At 39.9% G+C, this 23,301-nt stretch overlaps 1 protein-coding gene across 3 annotated transcripts in view; it reads right to left on the bottom strand.

Moving 5' to 3' along the window:
• The window catches only part of htr4 (5-hydroxytryptamine receptor 4), a 245,588-nt gene that overhangs the window by 121,059 nt on the left and 101,228 nt on the right, over positions 1-23,301 (bottom strand). For all 3 annotated transcript variants that reach the window (XM_062970455.1, XM_062970454.1, XM_008104653.3), the window contains 2 exons: positions 7,405-7,527; positions 6,274-6,474 (listed from right to left, as the gene is read on the bottom strand). In XM_062970455.1, the coding sequence (XP_062826525.1) occupies positions 6,274-6,474; positions 7,405-7,527 (324 nt within the window). The remainder of the gene's footprint in view (positions 1-6,273; positions 6,475-7,404; positions 7,528-23,301) is intronic.

Here is a 23,301-nt window from a genome sequence, read left to right as displayed (position 1 = left end):
ATCTGAAGTTCATTCAGCATTGAAAACATGCCAGCTGGGAAGGCTCCAGTATCACTTCAGAACTTTTAAAAGCATATGGACCCGCCTCCTGTTTCTCTCATTATCTAGCAGACGGCCATGTACCAAAGACTTGGAACACTTTAAAAACTGTCCTCTGATTTAAAAAAGGAGAAAAAGAAAATCTGACCACCCAATAACTCTCCTGCTGGTTATCTACAAAGTCTTCACCAGGTATATTCTAGCCCGCATCAGGAGAATATTGGAGGAGGCACAGACAGTTGAACAAACTGGATTCCGTCACTCATTCTCCACCATTGATTAGACAAAGGTATACACATCAATGGGTGCAGGCTTAATCACCTGTGCTTCGCTGACAACATAGTTTTGACGATGCATATAGCCTCAGAAGCCTCCAGCATGCTTAGCGAGCTATGTAGCAGAAGTCAGTCAATTTGATTAAAGATGAACACACAGAAAATGAAGGTACTCTGAAACAACCACAGATGGTGCTACAGTGATAGAAGATGGCATCAACCTCAAAAATGTAGAAGAATAGGTCTACCTAGAAAGGCTGTTAACATCAAGAAATGAACTGAAGCCGGAAATGAGCAGATGCGGGAAAGCAGGATGGGCCACTTCCAATTCTGTTAAAGCCGCTCCTGACTCAACCAGAAATACATATCTACGAGCTCAATTGTTTAACTCGACCGTGCTACCTGTCCTATGCTATGGTGCAGAGACATGGAGAATGACGAAGTCTCTCTTGGAACAACTACGGGTCACACATGCCTCCCTTGAAAGATGGCTCATTGAGTTGTCTCTTTGAATGCAGAGAGAATGCGGACTGCACAACAAGTATTTTAGAAAAATGTAAGTGAAAGATCCTCCATGCCATGTTGCCCAACTCAAACATAGCTTTGCAGGCCATGTGATGCGTAGGACATATAGGCACTGGAGCAATGCCATGGCAACATAGTACCCACGAGGATGGATGAGACCTCTTGGTCATCCTCCCACCCAATGTTCTGATTCATTCTGTATGATGCATAATATGAGAGACAAACACGGTCATACAATGGTACACTGGTCAACTCATGCTCAAAATATATATGAATGGAGGTTATTAGAGAAGATGTGATCTGTGAGAAAGCTGAGGAAAGGATCATCTAAGTTACTAAGTTTATCTGTTTTAATTCAAGATTTTGAAAGCACCCTTGCTTCCTTTTTATTTGATCAGGAATTTAGGAAACTTATCTAGAACAGAAGCAGCAGCAGAAATTCTGCAAAGTTGTCTTTCAAAGTGATACTTTTTATCATGTGACAAAGGCTATCCAATGTCAAGCAATCTAAGAATTTCAGTTTCTTCAAAGGGTAGCTTGAAAACAGTAAAAGGGATCTGGTGGTATTAGTAGACTACAAGCTGAACAGGAGTGAAAAGTGTGATGTGACAGGTAGTAAGCCATTAGATTCTGGGCTGCATCAATAAGAGTATAGTGTCTAGATTGAGGAACATCATGGCCCCATTCTATCGTACTTTGGTCATGCGTCATTTGGAATAGTACTGTGTCCAGTTTTGGGCACCACCATTCAAGAAGGATATTGACAAACTACAATGTGTCATATCCAGAGAACGTTGACCAAACTGATCAAAGGTTTGGAAACCAAGCCCTAAGAGGAGCAGCTTAGGGAGCTGGGTATGTTTAGCTTGAAGAAAAGAAAGCTGAGAAGGGATATGATCACCACGTTTAAATCTTTGAAAGAATGTCACATTGAGGAGGGGGCAGGCTTGTTTTCTGCTGCTCTGGAAACTAGGACACAATGGAGCAATAGATTCAAATTGCTCCATTCTTACTAGGATGAGAGGTGGATCCTTTTACTCTTCAGTACTGGCTGGAAGTTAATTCATCCACTTACTCACCAATGCAATTAAGAGACTAGAAGACACCCCACCCATTGAGGTCTTTATGCTTGCAATTTACCTGCTAATGTAGCATACCTCTTTTATTTATATTCTTAGATTTGTCTTTGGCTTAATCCCTTGGGATGAGGTGGATGAATAATACCTTGAAGATCTGGCTTTGAAGCAAATGATAGCATGCTTCCCAAACTATTCTGCCAAGATGGCTTTGCTTCTCTGCATCTCTCCCTGCTTATTTACTGTGTTCTCATTTGGGGCCCCTGCCAGATTCTTCTTCTGACTGCAGCTGAGGGTGTGCAGTGGAAGAAATACATTATCAGACAAACCTTAATAAATCAAAATCTTTTGCTACAGCTGAAGAAACAAATGGGGAGGAAAAATCCAAAGAGAATTGTAATATTTAGACAGGGTGTCTTCTAGTGTCACAGAACTCTGAACACAGAAATTTGTAAGGAAACAAATGCCAACATGGTAGAAAGAATAAAGTGCAAAAATCCTTCTATCAAGAAACTCCCAGTAGGCATCCAGTTTCATGAGCCACTTGCTCATAGTTTGTGCTTATGCAGAACCTGGCTGTCAGGGCAGCACCTGCATGAATCATACATCTTTGGGCAGGAGGAAAAGTCCTTGCATAACACTACTGATATTTCAATGTCATCTATTTTATAGTTTCCTTCTCCCCTTCCTCAGCTGTCCCTTTTTCAATTTCACACACCATTCCAGGATTCAGCTCTGAACAAGAAAATCACATGGATAAACTTCCTTCAAGGTAAACATGGGTGTGCATGTTTGACAACATGGTTCCATTAGTAGTTTATCCACAAAATGACTTTTAGAAATATTTTACATCCATATGGGATCAAACTGCATGAATACTGGCATGAACCAGTCCTCACTGTTACAAAGGTTTATGAAGAATTTGACAAAGAATTAATGCAAAGTTTTAAAAATAATGCATTTCCATCATTATGCTTTTTTTTTAAAAAAAAACAAAAACAAAAAAAACCAGCAACAACCCATGAAGAATACTAAGTCTTGAGATAACTTGATCTGGATTATATCTATGTTTGTCTGAGCAGTGTCCAGTCCATCGTACAATGGGGAAAAATGGTTGAAAAGGTTGTATAATCAGCTATTTAGTCCCAGTATAAATATAGCAATCATGCTTGTAAAATACTTCCACTAAAATTAGAGATGTATGGGGAAAGCCCTCAGGTTTACTAGTTTTGTGTTTTTGCTTCTTTGAATTTATTCAGATAATCCTCCGCAGCAAGATATTTACATTAAATTTTTAATTAGGTGACATCTCAGGGACTAGAAGTTTTTTTCAGTTGTATGCTCCATTGAGAGAGTTTCCCCATTAACTCCAGAATATCGATGTGATGTCCAGTGCAAGGAAGAATTCAACCTAAATATCTACTAGCATCTGTGGTTTTTCTTGGACATGAGCACCTCTGAGAAATGTTGAGGATATAATTAAAATTCTTCTTGCTTCCTGCAAAATTTATTTCATACTTTGTCTGAACAGAAAACCTAAATTTATTATGGTTTCAGAGCTACCACCCAATATATTCAATGGCAAATTTATAGAAAAAGTTCTAAATATCGTATAAAAGCAATATATCAGTGCTACTCAAAGGGTCCAGAGCTGCAACAGATTTCCAGGGAAGAAATAAATACTTGTAGCCAATTGACAGAAGTGTAAGGGGAAAACTTTGCTAGTTTCCCACATCAGGCAGCTTAAGAAGCACCAGTGCATGACTCATCACCAACAGATACTGGAGAGTTGCATTGCTTTTTAAAGTAACTTGGTCACTCAGAAAAACTAATAACCTACACTGTTTCCTTCCTGGTTATTTGTTGTTCACCATGAAAGTAGCACTAGCAAGAGCATACTCTCATTTCTATACCATTTCTAACTCAGTGGGAATATGAAGTAAAACATTATAAAGAAATAATAGTACCTAACATAAAGTATTGCATCCAGCTGTTTAGCTGCAACAGAAAATCCAAATGTTTACAATATGTGTGTGCCTTCAAGTCACCTGTCAACTTATGGAAACCCTCAGCATGTTTTCTTAGGCAAGGCATTCTGTGAAGTGATTTTGCGAGCTCCTTACTCTGAAATACAGCCTACATCACCTGGTTTTCCTTGGCTATCTTCCATTCAAATACTAACCAGGATTTGGTTAGTTTTCAAGATCAGAGAAGATGCAGTGCTTTTACTCAGTGTATCCCACCAAATACCTAATTTCTTTTAATAAACTTCCACACATATTGGAAGGGTCAGTTTTACACAATGTAGATGCTACTCGGAATTTACATAATTGTCAAGAGAGGCATTCTAGTGAATTTAGCTTGACCTCTGAATATTTTTTTTCCCAATCATGTGCATTTGGCTCCTTCCTGCTGAAAAGATACAAATTAATCACAGTAGAGTCAGTAAATTAGGGCACAAAGTGAAGGAATGAATGATCAATCCCATCAGTGGAAAATGCATACAACAACATTCTGCTAGTCAAAGAAACTAGCAGGTCAGCACCTGCCAGATAATGTTCAAGAGTCCAGATGGCCAATGCTGATTAAATGAAACTCCCTTCAATTTAGGAGGCAAGCCATTAATAAATTAATCACACAGCTTAATGAGGTAATGACTTCAGCACTAGTTTTCATGAGCCCATCATTCAATGAACCTGAAAAAACGGGCTTGGTGCATTTAATATGAAGATGTTTGTTTTTATTTTGAAAAGCAGTCACATATGTTATCGCCTTGTCAAGAGGAAAGGACATTAACTGAAGAGTATTATCAGATTGTAATAAATGGTGATATGTGTAAAGCAAAAGAAGCCATGGGTACATAGGGATAAGAGTAATTGTATATTACTTATTATAGAGCAAAAGGTCACTTCCAAATGATGAGAGAACCTTCTTGGTGCTAGTAATCTGCTCATGCTTTTGGTATACCGCATGCCAGTGGCCTCACACTTGTCTTTCACAATGTTAGTATAGGGTTTCAAACAATGAATGGCATGGACAATCTTTGGCCCTCTGGGTGTTTTGGACTTCAACTCCCATAATTCCTAACAGCCAGTCAGCTGGCTGGGATTTCTGGGAGTTGAAGTCTAAAACACCTGAAGGGCCAAAGTTTGCCTATGCCTGCTGTAGACCCTTCCACCTAAAAGCCCTTATTTTATTGTGGCTGAAAAACACAAGAAAATGTATTTAGAAAAATATATAGCTTTATCTTTATGATGGCTGTATCTGCTGGCATGGAAGTACTGAAGATCTGGCACATGAAGACCATACATAAGTGTTGTTGTTTTGTGCCTTCAAGTTACTCCAACTTAGTTAGATGTCTTTCTCCTTGGTTTTTCTGGAAATATACTGTATATTCAAGGAGGTTTGCCACTGCCATTACGGTGGCACAATGAGTTAAACCTTTATGCCAGCTGAACTGCTGACCTGAAGCTTGGTGGTTCCAATCTGTGAGATGGGGTGAGTTTCTGTCTGTCAGCCCTAGCTTCCCATGTGGGGACATGAGAGAAGCCTCCCAATAGGATGATAACATCCGGGCTTCTCCGTGCAATGTCTTTGTAGGTGGCCGATTCCTTCACACCAGAAGCGACTTAAAGTATGTTCACTTTTGACAAAATAAAAAATGCCTTCCTATTAGGAAATAGCTTTTATACTCTTCTTGCCCCTCTCCTTGCTCTTATCATCACCTATTAAGAGTGATAATTAACTGTGCTTCTTATTATGCAATGGGAATAACTTTTTAATAATCCCCCCACTCAGTTAATGTCAACAAAAACTTTCCCTTTCACTGGCAAATGACATTTTACTTACTATAATTATATAGGCTCTTTGCGGATCAATGAATACATCAACCTGATTGCAGATTATTTCATCGGTTGTATTAATACTATCATACCAATGCACTATGATTTTTTTCCATGTCTCCTTTGCTATGGTTAGGTGACTGAGTGTCCTGAACTAGGCAGAAAGTTTAAACATCTTACAGAAACAATTAGCTTTTTAGTCTAAACAGATGCACTTATTTCGTTGACGTTCAGACTTAAAATTTGCAAAATTCATACCAAAACAGATTTCAGACAATAACTAAGGTATATTTTCATTTATTTCAGTTTCTAAATGTAAACACTGACACATTAAAGAAAAATGTCAGATCTGAACATTAGCATTCTTCTTAACCCCATACACAGAATATTTCATCACAATCCTTTCATGAAATGGTTTTCCTTTGGAAAGTCATAAAATGCAACATCAGCAGCAACTACAATAACTGAAAACACATACACACACACACACACACAGAGTAATCTATTGGATCCTACCTGTCTAGAGATATACAACAGAGGTGGAGAATTGATGCTGTGGTGAGGAGAACATCTAATGATGTGCGAATCAAACAGAACATCTTTCCATAAATCCAGTTATCTTGAACAAGCTCAATGGCTCCAAATGGCATTACCAAAACTGATACTAGCAAGTCAGCAAATGCAAGTGATACTATGAAATAATTGGTCTTGATTTTCCTGCAAGAAACACAAATATTTTGATTTGTTAAACGCCATACGACAGCAATTTGCAGGATTTTTAATATTTTGAAATATCTACCACATCTTATTTTACCACTTAGTAAAACAGATTCTAGTTTTGAGTAATATAACTCTGTGTTGTAGGGTTGTGCAATTAGGCTGGACCATGATCCATTTTAGGTACCTGAATTTTGGGGGTACCTGGATTCGTTTTCATCTTTTGGAAGGAATCCTATCGTGATAGAGAAAACTAGTGAATTGTAGGAAACATGCAATGGATATTTCACTTCTAACATCTTAGGTGAAATTATAGCTTTTACCTAAGTTCTTAGAAATAATGCCTACTACCACACTATTCCCTCCTGAATTGTGGCAGACTAAAATTGCATTTCATATTTATAATAGTTGACCTCATATATCAATCAACTGGCCAACTCACCTGTATCATGGACAAACACACACAGATTTCCTATACTGTAACAATTCTACAATGTTATGGCCAGATGAACTTCTTCAACAGGGTGTTTAACATTCCTAAGTGATAAAACTAGAAAAGCTCCTGATTTCTAAGAAGAATGCATGATAAAGTGAAAGTATGTTTCAGTGCAGTTTTCCAAATCTCCTTGTTTTGGCATTTGTTATATGATTTATGTGCTTTGATGATGCAAGTTGTAGAAAGGCAGACACTGAATTATAAAAAGATCACATACCTGTTCTATTAATTCTAATCTAAGGCATATTTCAGGCAATCAGTTTGACGTCACACTAATAACTTGGGTAAAAAGAAGGCAATGTTCTCTATCACATTGTTTATGTTGATAGCTGTTCTCAATTTCTTTTCCCTCTTCCCAGTGGAAATCCAGCTACTGCACCATAAAAAAGTTCTTTTGAACAAAGTGATTGATGTTAGCATACGCACAGACTCACCTGAGTTGCCTGTCCCTGCACACAGCCACCATCACCAGCAAATTCCCCAGGATAGCCATAAGAATAACTGCAGAAATAAAGGTGAGCAGCACAATCTTTTCCAGGCCAAATCCCTCAGTTGAGCTGTAGAGAAAAGACATGAGGCAGTACTGTGAGCGAACAGAAATATGGACTCCCTGGAATGCAGACGGGTAGCCCAAAATCAGTTTGGCCATCTTTAAAAAAGGGAATAATTCAAGTCTGTCAACACACTGATGTAGCGACAATTGTACACACTCTATGACTAACAACTTCCCTTTAACAATTAGGATATCCATTAGCATGTTAATTGCAATGGAAAATTAAGCAGCTTAGAACCAGTTCAAATGTAAACCCTTTTCTTGGTAAATAGACACACTGTCATATTTTGTTATCTATATTCAAAGCACATATTTGTATCTGGTCTGACTATAACACAGAAACTTAGAATCAGTTCTGAAAGCAAATTTTGTATCATGGATCTGAGCATCTACTACCATATATGCACATTTTGACCCTGGAAGCCGACGAAAGGTTATCATATATACTTGTGTATTAATTGACCTCATGTATAAGTTGAGGGCAGGTTTATGGATTTTGATAGGACCTGTGTATGACCCAAGGCTCTTTCTGCAGAGAGAGGAAAGCACCAGCATCACCTCAGAGGAACAGCTGCCCCTGGATACTGCTGCTGCCACTTTTTCCACGCAGACATTAAAAGGCCCAGAAGCAACTACACAGCAGATAAGAATAGGAGAAGTGAGTGCTTCTTTTAGTTTTTCCTGGGAAAGACAAAGCTCTAACCTTTTGCCACTCTACTGATACAAGGTGATGTTTCCCTTTTCTTATAAGAATTAAGGTGCAGTACTTACATTGGCCCATGGATAAGTCAACTCAGGTTTTGAGGGGCAATTTTTATTAAAATTTATAGACTTATACATGAGTATATATAGTAGCTGTCTCATCTTCCTCACAAACATCAGCCAGTTCCTATGCATGTTTAGAACAGATTACAGAAGATGAAACTGTGGCAGCTGTTTAAAAAAGAGAGAAATCACTTTTTTCTTACAAAACATATCAAATACTATCTGAGTTGGAAGAAGTACCTGGTGATGCTTATATCCTTGTATTGAAAAATGATGAGATGTACACCAGTTCCTACTAACTTACAATCAGGATTTTCCAAGTCAAGGTTTCTATCACTTACAATGTATTTATTTTCTTTCCATCAACAGGCCTTATGTAGTATCATTGTCTGGTGATGTTGATGTTATGACTCTTCAAAATGACTTTGAACATATAAAGCGGACTCTGCTGCATCTGGGAATCCATATAACAGAGCTAGATTCACAACAGAACTGCTGTATCCAGCCATTAATGTAGGTTAACAGAATGAAGGATTTATTTTGAAGTTCCAGACTGATCCTGGAATTTTGGAGGTGAAAACATCTGGATCCAACCCAATCCATGTTCACATTTCCAACAGACTCACCACCACATCATTGCCAGCAAGCAGCCTGCTGGTGATGTTACACCAAGGCATCCAGCCATAGGACCAGAAATCACCACCAGCAACCTCTGGGAAGGACTGAAGATTCAAATCTTTGCCTCTCAGAGTCCTAGCCCAAGACTCAAGGACTGAGAAGAACCCTCTATATCACTCTGGCTCTCTGTCGTTGTTCCTCTCTATATTTCCCAGAATGAAGCAGCATCAAGTACAATCAAAGGCTGGAAGTAGCTTAATGGATGCAAGTGGAAGATATATAACCATGTCCTCTCCATCTTCATGGGGTTCTTCTCACAATGCAAACAATAGATTCAGTAGACAAGACCTTCCCTAGGATGGGATAAAATGTTAAATTCCTCTTCTACTGAGCTCTTATGACATGAGCTGTGGGGGTGGGTCTGCTAAAGATCCACTTTTATTAGGCATGTTTAAAATAATGTAACCTATATCTTTTTTAGGGGATATAACCAATTTTGCGTTGTAAATTTTAAATGGATTTAAATTTGTGTATATATGTGTGTTTGTGTATGTATATGTGTTAGTGTAGCACCTGAAGATCACTAACTCTGTTAGCCAAAGCATATTGCGCTTTTTAAAACAAATAAAGTGATCATCCAGCACCACATAGAGCTTTGTTTCCTGATTTGCCATGTCTGCCATTCTTGTAGTGCTGGTTAACAGGAATTCATAGCCCAAATGATTCAAATAGGTGACTCTGCGTCCTTTATAATCTAAGAAAAGCTTCATTCAACTTGCATTCATCTCTTCAAGGGAGCAAAGTGGAGCAACATTCTGCAATGTTGTTTGCTTGGGTAAATGGAAAGAAGCAATGCTACACACTGAATGAAGAAAGTCACCTTGGTACTGCCACCTGATCCTTGTGAAAAGAGATGAAAGTAATCCTTGTTCAAGGGCAGTTGCCTTGCACCAAGAGACTGTATCAAATAGCAGATCCCCTACCTTAAGAGGACACCGGAAGAAACTAATCCATAATGGTTGGGTAGGTGTTAATGAAATATTAATATCTGTGTTTATGATAAGTTTTAAAATGTTAGAAATGCTGGCCCTTGCTGTTTAAATGGATAATTATATTTAAATCATACAAAATACATGTATGCCACTACAGCATATAAAATTTCCATGCTTAGCTAACATGTTACATATATAATGTATTTCTGCTAGCCTTTAGGCATTGGGTAGTGCTACACTTGTTTTACCATACTTATTATTACCATCATCCTTAGAATTATAGTTTTAATATCATTTTTGTGTTGAATTGTATTTTATATAAACACACCTTGAATTCTGGTGTGTGTGTGTGTGTGTGTGTGTGTGTGTGTGTGAGAGAGAGAGAGAGAGAGAGAGAGAGAGAGAGAGAGAGAGAGATTATTATATTTCATGATGTTTATAAAAAGTGGTCATGATGTTAAGATGCCTCTGATTATTCTTATTTCCTCAATACTGTGTCATAAAATGCTGATTAATCTCAAACTGTACAGTGATTTATCCATCAATTATCATTTGCAAGCTTTTTCAGAATTAAATAGCACTATGGGACCATACATTTAGTTGCAACACAAACCCCATTTGAAATTATAGCTTTAAGTTGCAATTAAGTATAAGTTCTTACAATGTTTTTAATGCTGCAAAAATTTGCTCTTGATCAGTTTATGAATGCTTGCTTTCCAGCATGTTCCAGATCAGTAAGTACACCTGCAAAGTCATCTGCAGCATAAAACAATAGTATGTAACAGAAATCTTGCATATTTTCAGCAGCCAGTCCAATACACACTGACAAGCAACTTGTGTAGACTGCAGTGTTAACAGGATTATTTTCAAGACTGGAAGCCTGTAAAATTTCAAACAAGAGGTTTTAAATCATTGACCTGGTAAGGTTGAATATGAGGTAAAATCCAACTATAGAATTTGTACATTCAAGTGTGGTATGTTTCAGAATGTAGTGGGTTTGGACTTGAGAGATCATCATTCATTTACCAGGTCAGCTGCAAAGTATATTAGGTGCTCATGGGACTATCAAGTTGGTATGTTTTCTGTCTGAATTACTCGCACATATAAATCAGTAAAGACAAAAATAATTATACATATAGTATAAGCATGTCAGTTGATTGCTTAATTGAAAAGAATGCAGGGAAATGTGAATAAATTTTCCAGCTCATGGAATATAAAGAGGCATTTTATAATAATCATACTGGCCACAGCTGGTCCTCTTAGTATATTAGTAGTCACAAATAGCACACTGTGATGAGGAACACAGAGTTGTAATCTGACAATATCTTGAGGGCTACATGATTTCAACTACACAGTAAGGTTAGAAATCCATGTTTAGTTTCTACAACGTTAACATGACTTTTTTCATTATAATTTTCCTCTTTACATTCTGAACGTGTGAAAATCATGCATGCCAAATATCTGCAAGCAACACATGGGTAGAACTTACCACACAAATTTCCCAAAGAAAATTTTCAGGATGTAACTGTCAAAGGTCAGATGCCAACTGAGAGCAAAATATAGTTTAAGTAACAACTCAAAAATAGCCCAGTAAATTGTCAGAGGCTTTAAACACTTAATCTTCAGTGTTATTAAGCAGTTAAAACAGAAAAAACGCCAAAAACATGAACTGGCATATAATCCGGATTAACCAGAGATATAATCTGGATTTAACATAAAGTACTTGAACTCAGCCCAAAGACACAAAACGGGCTTAAAAAGGCAAAACAAACAAAAGTAAATCACCACAAAGCCCCAAAACCTTCCCCAAAACCCAGGAGTACAGCAGCGATTCCAAACTGAGGCAAAAACCCAAACCGGATTAAAAAGCTCTTCGCCGAAAGTGGCACAAACAAACAAAACTGGAAAACGCTGAGGAGTTAGCGGCAAGCCGCTGCAGAGACAAAAGCCAAGCCAGGAGCCAAAGGAGCGTAGCGTTGTAGCGAAGTCAAGCCGGTCTGAAGTCGGGTTAAGGGAACAGCGTCAGGGTTGAGAACGAAGCCAGCAGTCAGCAACGGTAGACAGCCACAGAGATGAGAATGATGCCAAGCCGAGTTTGGGAGCGAAGAGATAAGCCAAGTCGAGATTCAGTCCAAAGGGTGAAGTCATCACAAGAAAGTCCACGTCAAGGGATGGCACAAAAAGCCAAGATAACGAAGGCGAACAAGCAGCTAATGCAAAATAGTAATAACAGTGCAGTCCAGGAAAACCCACACAATTCCAGCCCTCCGTTGAAGAATAACCCGGAGCAAACTTACATCTGTTGCAAAGTCCCAAGCCAGTCTTCAGAATCACGTACAGGAAACCCAATGGCGCCCAACAACACCTTGCCACACGCAAAGAATAGTGGCCAAAAATCCCCAATTTATTTAGGTTTCCTTGGGCGTCCAAACTTCCAACGCCCTAGGGTCAGGTGTCCCAAGTTCCTCATCAGAATCTGAGCTCCAAACAGCCAACGCCCTAGGATCAGGCGTCCCAAACTCCTCATCAGAATCAACATCATCCTGCCCACACCCAACTCTGTCCACACCTGTGGAACTACCCTCATTCCTCCAGGCAGACCATGTGGGATCTGCTTCTGAAGATACCCAAGCCTCTCCAGCATCCACAGTATCCATGGACCTAGATTCCTCCCCAAGATCCTCTGGAGCCCGTGCCCAATCTATGCCAACTTCCTCTGTCACCACCGGTTCCTCAGCAACCATTTCCAACTCAAGATCCCCCCCCAAGTCCCCACATGAATCCTCCTTGGAAGACTCCCCATCAATCTCCCTGATTCTTTTCCTGTGTAAATCTTCCAGCGAGCCCTCCTCGCGAGGGTTCTTCCTTCCTCTCCTGATCCCTCCATTATCACTCACAGCCTCAGAAGACTCATTCACAACAGTAACCTTATCCTAAGAAGATAGTTGTTCTCTGCAAAGGATTCTCCTTCAAAAACTGTTGGAGAATTTCAAAGCTTTCAACGACATGCCACTAGAGCAGTGGTTCTCAACCAGTTTACCATCTGTTAGGATTTCTGGGAGCTGAAAGCCAAAACATCTGGGGACCCAAAGGTTGAGAACCACTGCATTAGAGCATGTGGAGCCAGTTGACACGCTATGCTATCTCCTGCAATTGCCTTTGTCTCGCTGTACAATTAAGACAGCTTAGCCAATGACCAGACACTTTGGTGCAACCAAAATATTCTATGTATTGTCAAACGTACTATATATTCCAATATAGCAGCATGGATTTTTTTTCTTTTTCAAAATTTGAGAATTTTACGTCCATAATTTTACACATTGGGTATTGATAATCTGGAACACGCCCACATGAGGGTGACCAAGATGAACAAAGGTCCAGAAACCAAGCCCTACATAGGAACAATATATGGAGCTTGGTACATTTAGATTGGAGAAGACTGAGAGGTGACATGATAACCATCTTTAAATATCTAAAAGTATGACATAGGCAGAAGATAAGGTGTTATGTTTTCTGCTGCTCTAGAGACTAGAACCAATGCATTCAAATGACAAGAAAAGAGATGTCATTTAACTTTAGGAAGAACGTCTTCATTGTAAAAGCTATCTCACAGTAGAATAAATAAACAAGGAGCCTCCGGTGGCCTAGGGGATAAAAGCCTTGTGACTTGAAGGTTGGGTTGCTGACCTGAAAGCTGCCAGGTTTGAATCCCACCCGGGGAGAGCACGGATGAGCTCCCTCTTTCAGCTCCAGCTCCATGCGGGGACATGAGAGAAGCCTCCCACAAGGATGGTAAAACATCAAAACATCCGGGCGTCCCCTGGGCAACGTCCTTGCAGACGGCCAATTCTCTCACTCCAGAAGCAACTCCGGTTCCTCCTGACACGAAAAAAGTAGAATAAACAGAGGGTAGATGAGTCTATCTAGGGAATGCTTTAATGTTATGTTCCTGCATCACAGGGGTTTGGACTACATGACGCTTCAGTCACCCCTCACAGTTTTATGATTCAATCTTATAGGTAAACCTGTGTCAGAGCTCCAAAGAAAATAATGAGAAAGATTTCTTTTCTGGAAGGGAAATGTACTTAATTAGGCAGATCTGCCTCTTGAACATAGCACAACTTCACTGAGAGATAATTATGGCTTCAGCAAGTAATATACAAATGGCAAACCAGGCTGTAACCTTGAGGCCCGTTGCCAGCTCCAGCTGACAAGTGTTTGCTATAATTTCAGTCTCGCTTTCAGATACCTGCTGAAAAGCTTAGTTTTGGGTCATTGCTTTTTGGTCAGCTAATTAAATGTGTGTTTGCTTCTGCAGTGATTATAAGAGCTATGCTATCTGCTTAACTCAACAGCCCATTCTCCCTCCTTCTATTTGCTTAAGAAATGTAAAGATTAAAGGCAATTACTAAATCTATGTGTCTTTACAAAACAAAGAAACATTACATGGAATAAAAAAGTGGCTTCTTCAGACCTCACCCTTTTAAGTCCCTGGCCTCCATGTTTTAAAGGGGAAAGTCTGCAGGACTCTTCTAGTCACCATTACCTGAATCAGAACTGATTCATTCTTGTTGCATCATTCTGAACTTTGGTAAGCAGGGCATCTGGGCATACAGCATCTGCCATATTGAAACAAATGTGGGAGGTCTCCTACAAATGTCACTGCAGATGCTGTCTCAATGCAGGCATATTCAAAGTAATGGGAGGCAGTGTAGTGTATACAGGACCGGCCCGAGGAAATTCGAAGGGGTACGCAAAAAATTTTTTGCGCCCCCTCCCCTGCGCCGCAGGAGGCGTGGCCAGGACTGGCCCCGCCCCCCGTGCCCTAACCCTGCCTCCAATGCCAGGTGGCCACGCCTCCCGCTGCGCGGGTGGCGTGGGAGGCGGGGCCAGGGTGCGCGGCACGGGAGGTGGGGCCAAACGTGGCCCCACCTCCTGCGGGGCGCGCCCTGGTGCAGCCAAGCTGCGGCAGGAGTTCTTCCAGGCCGCAGCCTGAAAGGACTCCTGCTGCAGCGGGCGCGCCCCGCGGGAGGCGGGGCCAGAGCTGGCCACGCCTCCACGTCACATGGCCCCACCTCCACCAGGTGTGGCCCCGCCTCCCAGGGGTTCAATAGCGCCCCTGGGAAGGTGGCGCCCAACGCGGGGGCGTGGCCAGCGTGCCATGTTGGGCCGGGCCTGAGTGTATAATCCTTTTAGACACAATTATGTAGTCCCCACACAATAACACTTGAATAAAGCTAAGTAACATTAAGTTACACCGAAATACCTGTATCATTTTTTCCTTGAAACAGGGAAAATTGTGGAGGAGAAGAGGGGTACAAAATGGCTACTATACCTTGCACATTTCTAATAATTCTGTGTATTTATTTCGGAAGCCTGCTATTTATATGCATTGGTAAATGATATCACTGGTCTAAGTATTCTTCTAACAGGTTATGCTGCAATGAACATTGTGTAGCAATGAAGACAGAGGTAAATAATTTGTTCAGCCTTTCTACAGACATAGTAGGTCTTCTTTTTTAAAATGCATGAAGCTTCTCTGTAGCTAAGGATTTTCCTTATCCTCCCATACTGTAGGATCAATTGATGAAAAGAGAAGTTTTATTTAGAGGATAATATATATAACGACTGTAAAAATAATTTTATTTGCATTAAGTAGCTGAAGAACTGATGGAATGCTAATTGAATTTGCATTATAATAGCTCACTGAAAAACAATAACATAGCAATGGGGAGTCAGATGCCATCTGATTTGAATTATGCAGAACAAAAGTATACGTGGTAATTTTGGAAATATATTGAATTTTCTTTACTCTTGATAGCAAGCAGATGGCTGATGCACAGGTGGGGAAAGTTATGTTCTTGCCAAACTAAATCTCTATTGAGGGGAAGAAATAATGCTGAAGTTTCCTTTAACCATTTATCATCATTTCAAGGTTACTGTAAGATAAGGGAGAAGAAAGGGGGAAATCCTTTAATAACAGATATTGCAGAAGCAAGGTGTTTTCTCAAAAAAGAATTTGAAACAGGTGTGAACAAAAAGTGGACAATTCTGACTTATGGTGACCCTGTGAATGAAGACTCCATGTTACCTTGTCCTCAACAGACCTGCTCAGCTCTTGGCAACTCAAAGCCTTGATTCCATGATTCAGTCCATCCGTCTGTAATACAGTTTTCTCCTATTCCTAGTTGTTGTTGTTGTTGTTTATCTCCCCCGAAGGGGACACAAAGCGGCTTAACATGAAAATGTTAGTGCAGCTTTTAAAATATACAAATATTAAAACAGAATTAAATATGGACAGTATTAAAAGATTCACAGTTAAAACCATTCAAACATACTTGATGCTTTCCACACTCTCAACTCCCCAAAACATGATTCAGATCTCTCCCATTCTCCTCTTCCTAAATGCACCTATCAAACTCTTTCAAGATGCAATCCTTTCCCCTGTCCCTCTCACTGCTTCAAAGAGGCCTCATCACAATTATTAACTGGTGCTAGCCGATGCTTATTACACATGCTCATGATTTGTTCATGTCATTGTATTTCCCATTTCTATATTTGGTTGTGAAAGCTGCACAGTGAAGAAAGTGGATAGGAAGATAGTCAACTCATAAGAGATGTGGTGCTAGAGAACTGCTCTATGTATACCATGGACTGAAAAGACAGATAAATGGATCCTAGAATAAAAGACAATAATGTGTGGTAAGGTAGAAGGTAGCAGGTTAAAACCTTTTTATTCAGGCAGACTTTTAAAGCTGAAGGTGTTTAAGATTGGATCAGGGGGTGCTGTGATTTTTAACTTTGAATTAGTTTTAATGGTTTTTAACTGAGATTTTTAAAATACTGATTATATTTAATCCTGTTTTAATGTTTGTATATTTGTATATTTTAAAATTGTTATGCTGATGTTTTAATGTTAAACCACTTTGAATCCCCTTCAGAAGCAATAATGTGGGGTATAAATAAATATTATAGTAATTATTATATGTGGAATCGGCACATAGATGATTATTTTATTTTCTATATTAAACCTTACTTTTATAAATATATTTGTCTGAATGTTTGAATTTAATAATCAACTGGTAAAATTGTGAATGTTTTACCACAATTAACTCACCATTGAATACAACCACTTGTCAAGCACAGTGATTCCCGACCCCTTGAGGCCTGAATACCAAAACCAGGGAAGATAAAAGAGGATGCTTCCACCTTGTCTTGGGGATGGAGCCCCATGCTGGACATCGCACGATGGCATGTGACTTCCAGCAGAGGCCCTGCCCCCAATCGGGGTGGAAGCGTCATTGGACGCTTCCCCCAGAGCACAGGAGGCTCTCCCCCCACGTAAGGGGAAAGGGCACAGGGTGACGGATTCACCCCACTGACCCTCTTTTTTCTCAGCAAAGCGAGAAGCTTTGCCTGGTCTTTCTGATGAGGCTCCTAAACTATGCACTTCTATATGGAAGGTGCTCTATGCATAAATGTGAATCACATGTAATGATAAACTATACAGATCTGTATTCAGTGCATGGCAGGTCTTCATGTCACAAATGCATGAAGGTACTGTGATGAGCACAAATCCATGTGATAACTGCTAACACTGCAAGAGCTTATATAGTAGGCAGAATACAAAGGCATTTCCTAGCAGCTCATTACATATACTCCAATATTTTGGAGATTGCATATAGGGCTGGCCCTAGGCAATTTTCAAGTGTAAGCAAAGAGTATTCCCCCCCCCCCCCAAATGCAGTGAGAGTGGAAGAGGAGAGCCATGGAGATTTCCCCAAAGTGCCGGGCCTTTACCGGAGGGAAGAGTTTCTTTATATGATTAATCTATCTATCTATCTATCTTTGGCTGGAGTTGCACTTGAAACATGTACCTGTTTTAGAGAGAGAGAGCTTTGGGTAACACAGGGAAGGCTTAACATGCCTGTGGTGTTTGTTTTGCTGCCTGTGCCCCTGTGGAAACAAGAATTGGTGATAGAGCTTCAGTGGAGACTCCTTGGCCCAGGCACATTCTCTCAGTGTAAGGTGACCATGGCGAAGGTGTTTGCATCCGGGGGAGGGGGGATTCGAGGAGCCCTCCCTCAGCCTGCCTTCTCCTTGCTCTACCTTGTTGAGGGAGGGGTCCCGCAGCACTTCGTAGCCCCTCTTCACGGTCAACACCAGGCTCTGGGCAGCGGCACTATTTGTGTGTGAGGGGAGTGCAGCTGTTGTTTCAGTTGCTGCTGTTGCCCATGAGGGGGTGGGACCTGAGAAAGATGGTGAGGCTTCTTGCCAAGGCACCTCGCCTTCCTCCCGCCTCCTTCGTGCTCCCAGGAGATGGCTGCAGGCACCCGCAGATGCCATCTTTCTCAGGCCCCACCACCTCATGGGCAGCAGCAGCAACAGCAACAACAGCCGTACTCCCCTCACACACAAACATGCTGGACCCCGAGGATGGAAAGCAGCATAAGAGCCGCCGCCCAGAGCCAGGTGTTGACCATGAAGAGGGGCTACAAAGTGCTGCGAGACCCATCCCCAGCTTAGGGAAACCCGGGGACGCCTCAATAGTGCCCCCAGGGGACTGGCGCCTTCCGCATTTGCGTAGTTGGCGTATAGGTTCAGCTGCCCCTGATTGCATGCACTCACAGTTTTGGTTGACATCTGCAAGTAATGAACCACACTAATTCAACTCTCACATGGTTCTGGGATAATCAATTCATGTTTATAAAGATAACAAGGTGTTGAACTCCCTCAATCCAATTTAAATCAAATTTGCAAACTAGTAATTAGCCTGACTTCAAACATGGTAACTGTGAATAAGTTTTAATTGCAAAAGCCCTAGTAATGACAAAATAGCTAGGATTGATTATTTCAATCAATAGTTTACATTTTTTTCCCCAAAATATCAACTCTCCATGTTTTTCTTTCAGTTCATGGATTTTTTGTTTAACAATGTAAAGATTGGTGGGCTTGCTATTATCAAGGAAAAATGATTTAGACAGAATGATTACTAGTTAGTAAGAATGTAGAAATTACTAAAAGACATAGACTGGATCTAGTGGTGAATATACATATAAAAAGAAGAAAAAGAAGGTACATCCATATTTTAGTTAAAGCCTCTGACAAAAGCTCCTTTTTTACAAAGTGTTTTCTACCTGCCCAGTTTCCCCTTTTTCCCCCTTGTCCCCTACCCAGCTTTTAAGCAGCATCAGCATTGAGAAGGAAGTGAAGGAGGGTTGGAGAAGCACAAACTTTCAACTTTGTAGCAGTATATCTGCAGTAAACAATACAATAAAGTTTAAGCTGGGAAAAGGGATTCCGTGCTAACCAATCCTACTATAGCTGTGCCTGCCTTCCTATAACAGCAAGGAAAACAGCAGCTATCTCAGAATCCCTTACTGAGTAATAGAGATTTTCATCTCTTCCTGATGTGATATTGGTATGATTTCCATAACTAGCACATCATCATATATGTGCAGAAGGGCAACACAGTCTACCAACAGATCATATTCTCCTATCCATACTCCTTTCTTCACTACCAGGATCAATCACACACAGAAGCACTGAAAAGCCGAACGTAAAAGGGTGTGTGTGTGTGTGTGGGGGGCTAAATGACGTTTGAGGAAAGTGCGGGCAGGATCCAGTTAATAGCTAAAAAGCACATGTTTAAAAGGTGTATTTAAAACTTGATTCCACCCCAAAAATGTGCATCTTTGCATGACTGTATATCCCTGCAATCAGGGAAAACATGTGGCTTCCTTCCCACCCCCCTGTGTGGACTGCTCCAATGCACATGCACATTTTAAAAGAACAAACAGCTAATTGGGCTGTCAAAAAATGGAGTCACGGACACACAGGTGGCTAAAGGGAAGCAGAATTGGAAAGCAATTAGAACTCTCTTCAACCAATCTTTTCTTTAGATCTTTATAATATTAAATAGAGCTTTAATTTAGAGTTGGGTGAAGAAAATAAGAAATCTGCTTGTGTGTTCTTTAGGATCTCTGCACGAGTGCATATGAAATGCAGCACATCTTGGAGAGATCCTTTTAAAAAAAAACCCTTCCCCCAGATGTCCCCCATCCACCCTCCATTTCTTGGGACTGACAGGTCTATGTATGAACTTGCTGTTAGGTCCCGGGATTTTTTGCCAAATGTTTAAAACTCACATTTTGACGCTGTCTGGAAGTGCACACAGAGAGTTCATACTAAGCAGGAAATAAATTGACTTGATTACATTTCCTCTTACCATTCAATCTGAAAAGTAGGGAATCAACAAATGAGTTCTGTGCAAATTGCGCAGATATAGATTTTATTTGAGAGGGGACAATGAACAAATAAATGAACAGAAGGTTCACTAAGGGATTTAAAAGACTGATTGGGGAGAATATTTAGAAGTGAGTATTAGAAAGCACCAAAGAATCATTTTCAAAGAGAACAAAAGCATCAGCGTTCCACAGAAAAATCACAGGTACACTAGCAGTGGTTTAAAGCAATAGTGAATATCTGAAGAATACAAACTGCACAGCATGTATTAGCTGTGTGTGCAAAGTCTAATAATCAGTGTTTACACTCATGAAAACAGGTTCCATTTCCTAAATAAATAAAGAAGGGTACTGCTTGGTTTTCATTCATTAAAAGGTATTTCCCTTTCTCTTTAGTTAAAATCAAGTTCCTGAAATGACTTGAGTTGCATGAGAAATGCTATTTCATCCAAAGACAAATAGCTTTTATTAATTAATTGCTTGCTTAGAACATTGTAAGAAATTCAGGTTCTGTTCCAGATAGGACACAGTAATTATTAATCTTGCTGGTGGTATCTCATTGAGAAAGTGGATTTGAAACCTCATTTTTTTCATTGTTACCATGCAGTGTAATATCAGTATCCCAAATCTACCTTTTCCTGAAATGTTTTCTTTTGTGTGTGTCATAAATGTTAAATTATGCATTAAAAAAACCCAAAAAACATTTTTACACAAAGAAAAAAAGACAAAATAAGGAGGGAGTAAGGGCTCTGTAATGCCAATGTGAGTAATGCAAATGTGAGTAGATCAATAGGTACTGCTCTGCCAGGAAGGTAATGGCGCTCCATGCAGTCATGCCGGCCACATGACCTTGGAGGTGTCTACGGACAACGCCGGCTCTTTGGCTTAGAAATGGAGATGAGCACCAACCCCCAGAGTCAGACATGACTGGACCTAAGGTCAGGGAAATCTTTACCTTTACTATGGGCTGTGAAGTTCTCATTAGTAGATTCAGAAATGTTTTCTTTTAATTGAAGATTTGTGGTCAAGTATTTATAATTTTTCTTTTAGTAATGGGGGGGCTTTTTAGAACATATACTTATTGCCTTGTGCTCCAGAATAATAGTAAATTAACCTAAAGCTTCCCATATGAAACCGGGGGACAGAATGGTATTGAAAAAAATAACCATGATATGGAATGAAAATTTTTAAAATCCACTGTTACACTTTGTTCTATATTGGAGTTTGAAGTAAATTTTTTCAGTATTACAAAAATATCTATAACATCTTATAAACCCACAGTTCCCATATTTTTTCCTCCCCAAATCGAACATCAACATGGTGTGGCTTCAATGTAAGTTAGGCCCCTTCTACACTACCCTATATCCCTGGATCTGATCCCAGATTATCTTCTTATCCCATATTATCTGGCAGTGGAGACTCATATAATTTAGTTCAAAGCAGATAATCTGGAATCAGATCCTGGGATATAGGACAGTATAGAAGGGGCCTTAGAGGAACTAAAACTGGAGAGAAGACAACTTTCAAACTCCAATAGAAATCAATCAAGAAAGTAATTAGTGCATATGCAACTTTCTAGTGACAACGGTATATTGCTCTCTATTGTTAGACATTACTATTTACATAATCTCTTTAGACCAGCCCCAGATTCCACACAGCTATTTGAACGCTTCAACCCCTGATTTGTAGCAGTGGTAGGAGTGAAGCCCAGATTGTCCAATCAGGTCAAAATGAATTTGGTCTTGCTGGACAGTCACTCTTACCTGACCTGTCACTGCTAGCCATCACTAAGTATGTTTGTTGACATTAGGAAAAACACCTGCATGACATGACCTGCTCTTGCCTTTCTTTGAGACCAAGATAATGTAGCTTGCCCATGGTCAATGGTTAAATGGAGATTCAAATCCTGGTGTCCGGAGTTGTAGTTCAGTACTCAAACCCACTGCACCACAGTCACTCCCAATAGCAATAGCGGCTCCTAATGGGAGTTTTTGAAATTATTACTTACATTTTAAAGCTCTTCAAATTTCATATATAATTTTTTTTATTATATTTACCTCTCAGATTTCGCTCTTATATCCCATTTCCATGATAAAATACATATTAGCCAATAAAACAAGGTTACTTGTAAACTCTTTGGAAGTCAAGAAAAAATCCTCTCCAAAATGTATAAAAACCCTGGAGTTTATACTGTATTTCTTTAGTACTTTTGAAACATTATATAATTAACACATTTACATTAACCTTTACACTGAAATATGGTACATAATGAAGCCAAATGTATTTTTTAATTGTAGCTAAGTCCCTTAACATTCCTTTTACCAATTGTGCAATCAAAAAACAAAACACAGCCCACTGGTCCCATCCACACACCCCAGTTGTGGAATATTCTCTCCCTAGCATCCTTAGGATTTTACAATCTAACACAGAATGTTGTTTGCTCATTTAGCTTTAAAATTCTCTTTATAATTATCTATTATCAGCTCTCCATGTTCAATAACAGCCCTTTTGTTTTTCCTTTCCCTTTCTTGCTTAAGCAGCCTGAGGCTATTAGGAATTGTGGGAGTTGAATTCATAAACCCCTGGAGGGAACATGTTTGCCCATGCCTACTCTAGAAGCTAACAACAGCTAGAGATTTTTATGGTGGTGTTTTTTCTAGAGATCTCTAGGTCAGTGGTTCTTAACCTGTGGGTCCCCAGATGTTTTGGCCTTCAACTCCCAGAAATCCGAACAGCTGGCAAACTGGCTGGGATTTCTGGGAGTTGTAGGCCAAAACACCTGGGGACCCACAGGTTGAGTACCACTGCTCTAGGTCCTGTAACATAGAGTCACACTGGAAGATCTAGTGATTCCTAGAGAAAAATGTTTTAATCAAATCTGTGAATAATCAAATCTGCAAAAGTCAAAACCACAGATGTGGATGGATGACTGCAATTTCAAAAAGGATTCCCTCTCCCCATTTCCTGGAAAAACACATAACGATGCAGAGTGCAAGTGATCCAATAATGTAGCGTGCAAGTAATAGTGTCAACTAATTATTTATTAATCTCAGTACTACTCACCCACAACAACACAATGTTATCAGTCCCTGCTACTTTGTACAACACTGAACTTTCTGCTTAGTTACTAAGGAAACATTTTGAGGCATTATATTTACC

Source organism: Anolis carolinensis, chromosome 2 (assembly GCF_035594765.1).
Source record: "Anolis carolinensis isolate JA03-04 chromosome 2, rAnoCar3.1.pri, whole genome shotgun sequence".
Lineage (NCBI taxonomy): Eukaryota > Metazoa > Chordata > Lepidosauria > Squamata > Dactyloidae > Anolis > Anolis carolinensis.
The sequence above is the reverse complement of the archived record's forward strand: the minus strand, read 5'-3'. Positions and strand labels throughout refer to the sequence as shown.